We start from the raw sequence: 12,723 nt of genomic DNA, 5'->3' as shown, positions 1-12,723 counted from the left end.
GTATAATACCCTAAATATTCTTTTAAAAACATTCTATTTCCATCTGGTCTTTCTCTTAGAACATAAAAAATATTGTTTCTTGTGCCAGTATTTATGTAGTTGAAAATATTGGAATAAAAATAAGAATTTAAATCCTGTTATATATTTTAGCATTATGGCAGATACAGTTCTATGATCTTTGAGTTGCAAGTAAGTTGAAATTTATTAATGAGCAAAGTTTGTAAAAAGCAATTCTTGCAAGCTAAAAGAAAGAAGTAGGAGTTTATTAATTTTCTAGGCCAGAACTTCCACTATAATAATTTTTACACTGTGGTTAATCTGTACTTATACTGGGTTAGTGTTGATTTAGTCTGTGAGTAGATAGGTGTGAATGAACCCGTCATGGATCAGGATTATTTCGTTCCAAAAATTCTGATGGCATGTTTCACACATTTCTTGTCACTTGGCAAATCATTAGCACAATTAATTGTATAGTACCAAAAAAAAATCTGTTTTGATTAATAAAAACCTGAAAAATAAGTGTTGGAAACACAGCAGGCTTTCATCTTAGCAATTTATTAGTGATCACATTGACTATTGGTGGAGATGCTCTCAGTCTAAACCAGGAGTAAAAATGGAGTTAAGAGAAGAAGGGGACAGAGAAAAGCTGTTTCTACAGGCAGCTGGTTGGTTGTGCACGCCCAACATCACACTGGATTTATGGCTGTCTCAGGGATGGCAGGTCTTGAGGATGACATTTTAAATATTGTCAGGCTGTGGGGACTTTGGGGTACAGTAGATTGTGCTTTTCTTTTCTTTCAGCAACTATTTCAGGAATAGTTGCTGAAAGAAAATGGGGCCCATTGTTTTAATGGAGTAGTGGGTAACTGGGCCGTTTTATAAAATATGAGCTTTGTACCCATTGGCTGCACAAATTGAACTAAAAAAGAAAATGGAAAGGAAACAAGAAATTAATGTGTAGTTATAAAGTAGACATAGGTCTGAAGAACCTAAGGCTGAGATGAATTTTGATCAGTGTAACAAGGACTGGTTATCTAAAAAAGAACTTGGGAGTAAAAGTACTCAAGAGCTCTAAAACTAGCTAAACTGAATTACTGCCTCATAAGCAGAGAAGTTCCCCTGATTATTTTTTTGTTTGTTTTTCCTTATTTAGTTTTCCAGAACTAAAGGTAGTAAGCGAAGTAATTGGACCTGGTTTTGTCATTTAAATGCAACTACTTTTATACCTCTCTGTTTATATCTTGGTTTTGAGTCTAATTTTCTGTTTCAATTTTACCCCTCCAAAACAGAAGAAAAAACTTCTTGAAGAACTTGGGGAGAATAGACTTCCATACCTGACACCAGCCGATGCTGATTTCCACCAGCTGGTAACGTACTTCTTTTAAATCATTTTAAACTAAAATGGCTGTTTGCACTGAACAACAAATAAATCTTCCTTCAAAGAGACACTGTGGAATCTGATATGAAAAAGGTGTCCTGATAGCTGATAATGCACTTCCAGGTGGTGTGAAATAAGATCTTTAGAACTGGGATATTCACAAATGAGAACTTGGTGAGCTTTATTTTTATATGTGTGCCCTCAGTACAAGTAATGTATAACAGTTAATCACAGTTTTTCATGCTTTGTTGAAGCAAAATACATGTCATCATTATTTTAATTTATTTTTTCTGAGTGGTGAAGAGACCTTTATAGCTCACACTTGGCAAAATAGGGGGAATATTAGCATAGAAATTTCAAGTTTGGGAGGCTTAATTCTACTTTCCAACAATAAGTAATTGCTAATAATTTGCTTACAAAACAAACTGTGGAAACTGGAATGTCTCAAATGAAACCAAGCAGAAGTAATGTCAGTCCCAGTAGCCACATGAGTAGTAAACCGAGTGAGTGTATGCAAGAATATAATGAATAAAAAGAATTTTCTGCATCTATCTTGGTAGGATCTTTCTAGACTAACTACATAACTCATGGTGGGTTCAGTTACTTCAAATTGGATCACAGTAAGAGAAAAAGCATAAGGAATAACCTGGTTGTTTGAACAGCTCCAGTGACCATGCTCACATTACAGGACACAGGAGTGGTGCCTGCCTTGTGCTGATATATGGCTCTAAGATGGGCAAGTGTAGAAGAGCTGGGAGAATTCATAAGAGTGATACAGATGGATTTTATTATTTCTTTACACAAACACGTTCTTTTCAGTCTTAACCTTAATGCTCATGGAGAAACTCTTCTCCCTTTGAAGAACTGGGCAGCTGGATTTTCTCCTTCCAAGTCCTGTTACATCCCCTCCTGTTCTCTTCCACCTCTGATGCTGCCAAGAGCTGCTGTGCCCAGGATCTTTTTTCTTTTTCACATCTTTGTAAATTCAGCTTCTCATGGAGCTGATGTGAAAAGAGAAGGTGGAACCCAGGTTGCCCAAGTGGCATCTCATTTGCTCAGGGTCAGTAACTCATAAATATAGAAGGCAATGGGAATAAGATAAGCAGTAAAATCACACCTGTTCAATCCTTAATAAAGTTTTGATGCATTCTTTTTGCAAATATAGAATTATACTTTTTATGTAGTGTGTGTGTGCATGATAGATATTTTTAAGTATATCTGTTAATCATAAATATCACAAACACCTTTTGAAGTCTGTGGTGGTTATGAAATGTTACTGGAATCACAGCTGTAGAAATTGCCAGTTCCATGATGCTTAAATGCAGTACAGCTGGAGAGAAAAAGAAGGGTGAGAGCATGAAGACAAATCAGCAAAGTAAAATATCACATCCAGTTTAGTTTTATAGTCTGTCTTTCCTGGACAGACTTGCCCTACTCCTTGAAGGATCTACCTCTTACAAAATAGTATTCTTGGAACATGTTGGAAAAGTTAGGTAGGATGCAGCTAAAAAAGTTGTCTTATCCTGTTGGGTATGTACAGCCTGAACAGAAGTGAAAAATTCCATCACAAGCAAGACTTCCACTGACATCCTCTTTCAATGTGTTTTTCCTGATAAAGGATTTTGGAAATGGGCCCTAAGCCATAAGCTGAAACAATGTGATGTTTAAAGCCAGTAGGGAACAAGAAAGAGGCTGTAACGAGGTAGTTCACAAATATTTGAAGTACAGACTATCATTTCATGATGCACATGACAGTTTACTAATCAAGGGTCCTTATTGCTGATTCCTAACTTTATTCTGTCACTCAAGTCCATAGGGTGATTCTCTGTGTTGAGTATCATCATCAGAAGTGAAAGCATATTTAAAATCTTGTGTGAAACATTCACAAGAAGATTTGAGCATCAAATATGTTGGGTTTTTTTCTGTGCTGTAGTTGCCTGTAATGCTGCCACTTCTTTCAGAGTGAGCAGTGAGCTGACCTTTAATACTGGCTGTCAGAGTTACAACACAGAGTACATGATTACTGCCCTTCCCCATCCCCCAAAACAACAGGGTGTCCAGTGTGAACCCAGCAGTCACCCCATGTTCTGATCCTGTAATTCTTTCCTTATGGAGGGCACAGCACAGGCACTGTGTGGGGATTTAAAGAAGACCAGGCCGTTTTCATGTGATGTGTCGGAAATGTGTTTCCACTTCCTGATTTCTTTTGGGATACCTTAATGATAAAATAGTTCTTAAGCATGTGATCTTAAAGCACAACCCAAAGGTAACAGGCCTCTGACTTGGCTGGCAGCAAAATGTGCAAGGCATTACCTCTGCAGTTCAGGAGGGGAATACAGTGTTGTTACCTTTGTAAAATCTTTGTTCTTCCCTTCTAGAGCATGTTTTCAGGGATTTAATTGCTTTACATCATATTGTTATTTCCCTCCTCCTGTTTCTAACAACTGTTTGGAATTTTGTGTGTGTGAATAATGTCAGAAATTCAGTGTATTTATATTTCCATATAAATGGTTTAAAAATATATGGTATTAGTGACTGTTTAAATATACCATAATAGCATATGTAATGTGGTATGAGTATGTCCAGTATACAGAATTATTTAAAGAAATACTGGGGTACTGCTATAGAACTGTTAAAGCTCTTTCTTTCATACATTTGCATAGTAAAATAAATAATGAAGTAATTATCTTTATATGTCACAACATAAAATATTCTGGCATTCTGAAGATTATGAAAGAATATCTGTGATTCCCATCAGCCTGTACCTTCATATCTGACTGCAGCCTACAGCTCCAAGTCTTAAATTTACAGTTACTGATTTCACTAGTTGTTTTTAAGGAGTTTTTTCACTGTAATTCAAAGGCTGGAGATACACAGCACTGATGGAAACAAAAGAAGCAGTTCAGGATCTCTAAAGGAATCGTTTCAGGCTTTTGACAAGCTCAGATGAATTTAGTTGATCAAGTTTGGATTCACTTCTTTGAATGAAAGCTGTGATCCTGTGTTCTGGAGTTGTAGAGGGACCTTCACACAGATCTGGGACTGTTTTAAAGCTTTGGTGTTTGAAACTAAGCATGTAAAAACAATTGTCAGAAATTATTATCTGTAGGTGCTGTTATAGGGGTTTTTTTTCCTCTCTCTAGGAAGCTAGTGTTTGGAACCATACGAATGTATAAAGAAAAGGAGTTAGCTTCACTGTAAAAATTTCACAAGGAATAGTGGTGAGGTTTATAGATAAACCAAGATTTATTATATATAATCATTATTTTTAAAATAGGCTTCCTTTTATGTTCTCTTTTTTAGTAGAAACAAATGATCTTGTAAAACCAGCTCTTCAGTGTTGTAGGATAACAGTGCATTATGATGCAAAAGTCTGTTTTCATGCAGTGGAAAATGTGCATACTTACTGCCTGGTTTGTGTTTTTTAAGGGCATGTTCTTTGGATTTTAAAATTAATTTCCTGAAAGGCAGGTTCAAATGAGACTTGGAAGTAGATAGTACTAGTAAAGTGGGTTTGAGTTGTACCAGAAGGAGCTCACAGACGGATTGTAGGTCAGTGTGGTGTTTTGTGACAGTGATTTTTATTTGTCCTTTTAAAAGCACTTTGAACATAAGCTATTAGACTAACAAAAGTTTTGGCAGATTGGTTTTGTACATCCATGTGCTCTTTCCCCATTGCCTAATGCCTTCAGATTTCAGTTTACCTTAATATGTCTCCCCACACCACCATCAGTACCTACCTTTTCTCCAAACTACCAATTAATTTCTGGACAAAAGGAAATAGGTGTGGTGAGTCCTTAGGAGCTTCACAATTGCTAATTGATGCCTGATACACTCACATTACAGCCCTTCCCTTAGGAAAGCACTAGGGTGCATCTGTTCCTTTTATTTATCTGTTAATTTTAATGAAATACATAAGAACTCACTCTTTTAAAGAACTTATTCTCTAGCCTTTGTCTAGTTTGCCAAACAGTCTCAGCAGTAGTTAAAGCAGATTTACAGGCAGCCAATAAAAGGTGTGATTATCTGATACTCACTTCCTTAGAAAACCAGATTAACAAAATAAAATTATCCAAGCCTTCCTGGAGTGGGAAGCAGTATTGTGCATACAGAGCAAGAATCTGCTGATTAGCAGTGTTATACCTTGCTGGGAGTTGCTGCCTCCACACACTGCTGGATTCTGAACTCCAGCTGATACCAGAACTGGTGTGGTCATAAGAGGATATGAGGAAAAAGAACACTACAGGTAGGGAGCTGGGGAGGAAAATAAGTTTGGACATTTTCTGCTATCAAAAGAGAGCTTTTATATAAAATGAGAGATAATTGGCAGGCACTGAGGAATCTGAAAATAAAAAGCACCAGAATATTAGCAGTGCATTTTTAAAAAAATGTATGTTTTGGTTTTGTTATTTTTCCACTGAAAAGTGTTATTATATAAAACTATTTGTGTTTATCATGTAGCCCTCTAGATTTCTGTACATCAGAATGAAACAGAAGGGTCTTTGCAAAAAGAGGAATCAGTTTTTTACTGCTTGATATTCTGTTGTTTATATACTTAAAGGTGGCATTATCTGCAGATACATCAGATGAGCTGTATGTTCTACTGAACTTTTCTAGAGTCTTCTTATTTATTTATTTGGAGATTTTTCCTGGTTGAAGCTGCTGGTACATATCTACTTTGTGCAATATACTGAAATATGAAAATACAGTAACAAGTGCTGGCATCTATATCTTCACCACATTCTAGACTCATTCTTGTTAACTTGACTGCTTTGCCTTGTCTTGATATAACTTGATGCCTGTAAAAACAATAATTATTTTCTTCTTTTTGTTGTTTGGGTTTTTTCTCCTTTAGTGGAAGACAAAGTATTCCAAGCTGATTTTCAGGAAATCTGATACAGTACCTGCAGAGCTCCATCAAATGGTACAAGAAAGCTTTCTGACCTTGCGAGAACACAACTGTTTCTTTCAAGATCTTGTAAGGATCAAAGAGAAGGACTTTCTTACTCCAGTGTCTCGAATATTAATTGGAAACCCAGGATGCACTTATAAGTACTTGAACACAAGATTATTTACAGTTCCTTGGCCTGCAGAAGGTTATGATATAAAATATTGCAGTCCTCAAATGCATGATGCTTGTAAAGCATTAATGAGACTTAATGACTATTTGCATATTGAAGCGGTCAAGGCATTACAAGGACAGAATTTTTTTGAGACCAAAGAAATTAAAGATGCTACTGTAATAGATAGGGAGCAAAGTTTTGCTACTTCTCTTACGGAGCAAGGGTCTGTTTCTAAAGATCAGAGCAGTGTTTGTGTACCAGAGGATGACAGAAGTCTAAAGAACAGAACATCTTACAACTTGACTTTATTGAATTACATGGATCCACTACAAATGCTGTACTTGAAACAAGAACCTTACTTTGGAATGGGGAACATGGCAGTGAGCTGGCACCATGATGAGAGTCTGGTGGAAAGGTCAACAGTGGCTGTGTACAGTTACAGCTGTGAAGGTGAGTGATGGGACTTGACCAGTCACAAAAATATCTGAGATCCCTGAAGCTCTGCTGTGTTCCCTTGTGTGTATGTACACAAGCACATCTAATTCTGGTCTAGACTTGTCACGTGCTTCTGAATGCATTGTGGTACCTTTTGTATTTAAGCCTTATCTTTATTTCCACTAAAACATGTACAAAATACCTGTGTTTACTGCAGCTGGCTTAGCAGTTGTTCTCTAACTAGATTTAAAAATTGGTGTAATTAACTCCCTGACTAAGAGCCAGGATATCAAAATCTGTCAAATATCTTTCTTAGGTTATTGCATGTGCATGTTTTCTATCCTGTAAAATGTTTCAGTGTGGTTGGGATCACCATTTTTATAGCGTTATTTATCATATGCAGACTTGCTTTGCTTTGTGCTGATTTTGCTATTCTTTCTTTGGAAAGATCATTTTCAGTTGGTTTGGGATAGAAGCATTACTGTATTTACTTAGAAATATATGAATTTTGTCTGGGCATGCTGTAGAGTTAATGTGTGTCTTATGGAGGACTTGCCAACATTTCTCTAGCTGGGAAGGAGGGACACTTTGCATTAACACAACTGTTGTCTGACAGGCTTTGTAGGCTCTTGCTTATTTTAAAACCAATTTCATACTGTATCTTAGGGGTGGTGGTGGTAAAAGTGCAGTTAAAGCATCATTAAATATTTCATTTTTAGTTTAAAGTACCTGACTCATTTTTTATCTTTATTTAAGAGCAGACATGAGGATTTTTTGTTTGTTTTCTTCCTTAACAATGCTTGAACAAAGGCTTGGCTATTTTTTTAATGACTTAGTTTTGCAAACGTAAGATTAGAATTTAGACACTTTATTTGAATTTGCAAATGTTCTGTGTCATAATTCACAATTGATTTTTGATTCTTCCAAAAATCCTGTGATGTTTGCTTTAGAATGGGGGAAGAATTTGCATTGACTTCAGTAGGTTTCAGCTAAAGACTGTGATATAAAAGTAATAGCTTATACTCCCAAATGCATTCTCTTACTGGTTTTGTTATTAGTTTTGAAACTCTGTGTCACTGTTACTTAAGTACAACTGAAGTCATATTATCTACATTTTCCTGGATATAAAACATCAACTGGCTTAGCAAATCAAGTAGAAGAGATTTCCTGACTGGTAAAAGTGTAATTTTCTTCATGAACTTCTTTCTGTCCTCTTTGTCAATGGTGTCAAGGTCAAGTAAGATGTGTTGAGGTTTTTTCCATTAGTACTGTAGAGAAATATTTTTTCAGTAGGATTAGAAGTTAAAGAAACCTAAATATGAACTAGAAGTAATAATACTGTGTATGAGGATTTATTGTAGTATGCTAAAATTTTTTTACTTTAACATAAAGTTTGCTTATGGAAAGGGAAAAAAGGGAGTTTCTTTAAGTTTAGAAAGCTATAAATTAACAAATATGAAAGCTGCTGTGTTTATTCATAACTTGTCAGTTGATTTTGTTTCTTTTATTCAGCAATTTAAATAAGTAAAGATTATGGTACTTTAAAAACACTGCAAATTGTCTAGAAGATTTGATTGATGTGGGTAGAAAGAAATATTTTATATATTTAGGCTAAAAACTTTTTTGATACTTATATACATGTTTTTGCCAAATACAAGAGTTTTTATATAAACACACAATTAAAAGTTTGTTTTTTTCTTTCTGAAAAGTTTGGAAATAGACATGAAAACAAAAAAAGCAGGCTCTTTCTAGTAAATAAATTGATTATTCTGTCATTTAAAGGAAAAAAATTAAAAGTCACTAGTTGAAATTTTTCAGGTTTTTCATTGCTCAGGTCGGGTTATTGAGCTTTAGAGGGGGTTTCAGCCATGGCTGTGGAGCATCCTGGAGAGATGTCCTGTAGTCCAGGGTGTGCTTATCACTGTATATTCCTAAAGCAATGACACTGTATATCCCTAAAGCTTATTCATAAATTGGAGGAAATGGATCCTATTTATAGTTTAGGATTATGGTTTTGTACCTGAAGTGTCGGTAAATATTTGTTTGTATTAAAGTTTTGTACCCAGTGCATCCAAGAGGATTTGATTTTAAAGAAGTAGATTGTCTTTTTGCTTTTCTGATTTTCTTTTTACAGCCTTTCAATGCTGGTGATTATAAGCTCATCAATGTTTATATATTCTTTCCAGTTCTATATAATGTCATTGTTTTGATGGTTTCTGCAGATTACAAAGACTTTTAGTATTTCCTATATTACCAGGTCTCCATAACTGTGAAACATGAGGATCTCAACATCTTTTTGAATAATATTGTTATATCATTGTAGAATCATGTCTTGACTTCTTATTTTCCATAAGTGTTTAGTTTTTATGCCGACATCTTATATTATTAATTACTCTATTAATTCATTTAGTACTGAATTAGCATTGAATTCTAAGTGTGGTGTAAAAAGACTGTCACAAAATCATTATAGAATACCTAATAAAAGGAGTAGATGTGGTCAAAATTCTTTTGTTGGAGTTTTTTTTCCTTAGAAGATGTAGATGAGCTGGATTAGTAATTTTCTGGGAGAAAACAGTGATTCTGTGGGAAATGCAAACACAAATTAAGCATGTTGATTTTTGTTGGAACTGGCTTGGTTGCCTTTTCTGCCAGGTCTTGCCTGTTTATTTTGCCAGCTCTCAATTCCTCAGATCCTCACTGGTCTCTGAGGTTCTGCAGCCACTGGGGGTCTTTGCCTGTGGAAGCTCAGGCTTCCAAGGCTGCATGGCTGGTCCTGATCTGCCCTGCTGCAAATGCAGAATCCCCAGGTTGTGAGAGTTTGAGCAGCAGGAGCCCTTGGAGTCAAGCAGTCTGACTGAGCTCTGTCAGACTGTTTAGGCATGCACAACTCAGTTTATATGGTTTTGTTTTTACTTTCATTTGCATCTTTATATCAGTATTTATTTTGTACCTGCTTACTGGATTAAATATCATTCAAACAGATACTACTGTAATTGAAACAACTTGTTTTCTTGTTCATTTATTCATTGTTTGATGCCATAATGAAAATTTCATGTTTGAAACTTTGATCAGTATTAATTGGAGTAGAAGCAGTTTTCAATATGCCAGAAAAGAAATTTAAACAACAACATAAAGATATTGGAACAAGCTGATATTCTAATTGGTATCAGTGTTTATTTTCTTGTTTCCAGTGTAAAACTCTTTCAAAGGAACTTCAAATGAAGGTAAACATTTTGCTTGATGCTTTTACTTACGTTACGTTAGGTTAAGAGTAGGTTGTCAAGTGATGAAAATGGAGCCTCATAAAAATTGGAGAGGTTTCCTTTTGGTGTGTATGCTGCATGAAAGTGCATGAGTGGTAATCAGGGTGCATGTGCAGAACTGAATAGGTTGCAGAATGTGTGTTCAATTATACTGCCATTAACAGTATTTGGAATTAATTTACTTTTCAGAATTTATCAAGGAACAGGAATTTCAAATTTTGACCAATTCAACATTTTTAATAACACATTATCTTACAAGTATCCTATCACCTGAGAACATGAAGGTAAAAGAATTGTTCAGGATTTTAATATAGTAAGCTAATAACCCATATTTATTTCCTTCTGCAGTATTAAAAGTGAATTGCAATTCAGTAGAATAAGAGCATTTTCAAAAATTGCATTTTATTCTAATAAGCTAATGACTAGTTTTCCATCAGGTCAGTGTGTTTTGTAGGAAGTTTCATTAGTTAGCAGAGCACAAGTTGGTTATAAATCGAAAGATGTTCTTTGAAATCGAGACTTGTTTCAGTTATGAACTTAAAGGAAATGGAAAAGAAATGTAAACACTTGAAGTGTGTCCATCTTTCTCTTAACTGGATTTCCCACAGAGAAAGAGATAAATAAGTAGTTCTCTCTAGATTCTTTACCTAGTTTGTTCTTTATCTAGTTTGTTCTCTTGCTGTAAGGCCGACTCGCTGTTTAACTCTTGAACTTCTACACAGCTGGCTGTCTGCTGACAAGGTGATGTGAAAAGGTTTAACAAACTTATTGTTAGCTGCATTGATGACTTATCTTCAAGGGCCTTTTGTGCTTGTTTCTTTTGTAAAATGCTGTTTATATGTTTTTACTCAGTGAAGTTAGAAGCAAAATCCTGGCACGTAGCCTAATGATGGCTGTTTCATTTAATTTGGGATAAAAATAATTGAGATGGACTACAGATGTATGTTTCCCCACCATATTAAACAAATCCTGAAGCTACAGAAGTTGTTCAGCACTGAAGTCAATCTAACTTAGTAGATGACCAGTATCCCTCTTTATGTACTGCTTAATGGGTAAAAGTCATGGAGTAGATGTTTTTTGCAGGATTGGAATAGTTTCTAATGTCAATAATATAACAGAATTATTACTTGTTGAAATAACAGAAATGGTATGTAGAAAATGTTATATTACTTTTTAAGAAATAAGTGCATGAAATGGCCACAGCTCTAACTTGCAGGGTCTAACCAGTTAGATTTGTGTTCTAAGAGTCACAAATTTTTAGTGATCCACCAGCTTTCACAGTAATAGATTAGAACCCTGTTTTCTGAAAAGAAATCATCGCTTGAGTAGACCTTTGTGGTTTGTTTTAGACATGTTCTCACTGATCAAATACAGCCTCTCCTTCAGAAATGAAGAGATAACAGAATATTGTTTGTTCTTATTTTAGTGCTTTTGTTCCTGATATATCTGGATACAGCATGCCAAACATGAATTGATAAGAATATTGTTGGCAAAATCTTACAATTTTTGGGTTTTGTGAATGTCAGTTGCAAGAAAAATTTAAATGGTAATAGAATTTAACCTCTGACACTATGGCTTTTCTGCAGTGAGGTAGAGGAAATAACTTTGGGTAGATGCTTCTTCTTTCCCATCAGCTGCTGAGAAGCAAAGCATTCTCTGCTTCTTTCACTTCTTGTATGTAACATATATAAACTGCTATTGAAAGACACTGATAATTTGTGTGTTTGTTTAATTGAGGAACATGTGCCAAATTCTTTTACGTTCCGTGAAAAACATCAATCAATCTGTAAAAAAATAATATAACAGTGATCAGTTGGATTTAATGTTGAAGTAAATGCTTACAGTCCTTGTTCTTAGCAATGTGTTGGCAGTGATTCTGTTGTCTTAAGAAATGGTGTGTAAGGTTACATTTGGGATATAATTTGGCATTACAGTTTGAATTCAATACAGGTCATTTAGGTTTCGGTGCATCGAAAAAAGTCTCAAACTCTGGAAGATTTTGGAGCCAAATAGCAAAGAAACCTTTCAAAGCTACTTTTACTTTCTGTGCTCTGGAGCAATAACCAAAGTAGTTCCAGGAAAACGAGTTTCATATTGTTCTGAACCTAACTCTGACCCAAAGCTGATAAGATCAGATCTAAGTGCTGGAACATCTCTGGAAATTTGAGCTGTCTAGTTAAGAGCATAAGGCTGTGGCCAATTTTCTGCAGCTACATTCTCTCTTTCATGGTTCTACCATAATTACAGGTTTGATGAGGTATTGTTGTTATGTTGTGGGAAGCTTTTTACTTCATTGCACCATTTTATTTGGGATTCCAGCATAAAGGTTTCTTACAGGCCCAAGTCTGTAAACCTCTGCTGACCAGAATTCAAATCTGCACATAGTTTTGTTATACTTCCATTAAATATTTTTATGTTTGACTGTTTCTATATGGTTTACTACAAAATAAGTTTGTGTTCTTAAGGTGATGGGTATGTGTTCCATGACTTATTCACATGATTTATTCTCAAGTACTTATGATTTAGATGCATCCAAATGTTTTCATTTAAGTGGCAACTGTAATTATATCAATAAATATACAGC

The 12,723-nt window shown here is 35.2% G+C and overlaps 1 protein-coding gene across 5 annotated transcripts in view; it reads left to right on the top strand.

The window, feature by feature from the left end:
• Positions 1–12,723, top strand: part of FTO (FTO alpha-ketoglutarate dependent dioxygenase) — a 224,400-nt gene that overhangs the window by 34,901 nt on the left and 176,776 nt on the right. For all 5 annotated transcript variants that reach the window (XM_015639800.3, XM_015639806.2, XM_033517243.1 and 2 more), the window contains 2 exons: positions 1,290–1,367; positions 6,234–6,891. In XM_015639800.3, the coding sequence (XP_015495286.1) occupies positions 1,290–1,367; positions 6,234–6,891 (736 nt within the window). The remainder of the gene's footprint in view (positions 1–1,289; positions 1,368–6,233; positions 6,892–12,723) is intronic.

Source organism: Parus major, chromosome 11, assembly GCF_001522545.3.
Source record: "Parus major isolate Abel chromosome 11, Parus_major1.1, whole genome shotgun sequence".
Lineage (NCBI taxonomy): Eukaryota > Metazoa > Chordata > Aves > Passeriformes > Paridae > Parus > Parus major.
Note: the sequence above shows the minus strand (reverse complement) of the source record. Positions and strands in the feature narration are given on the sequence as shown.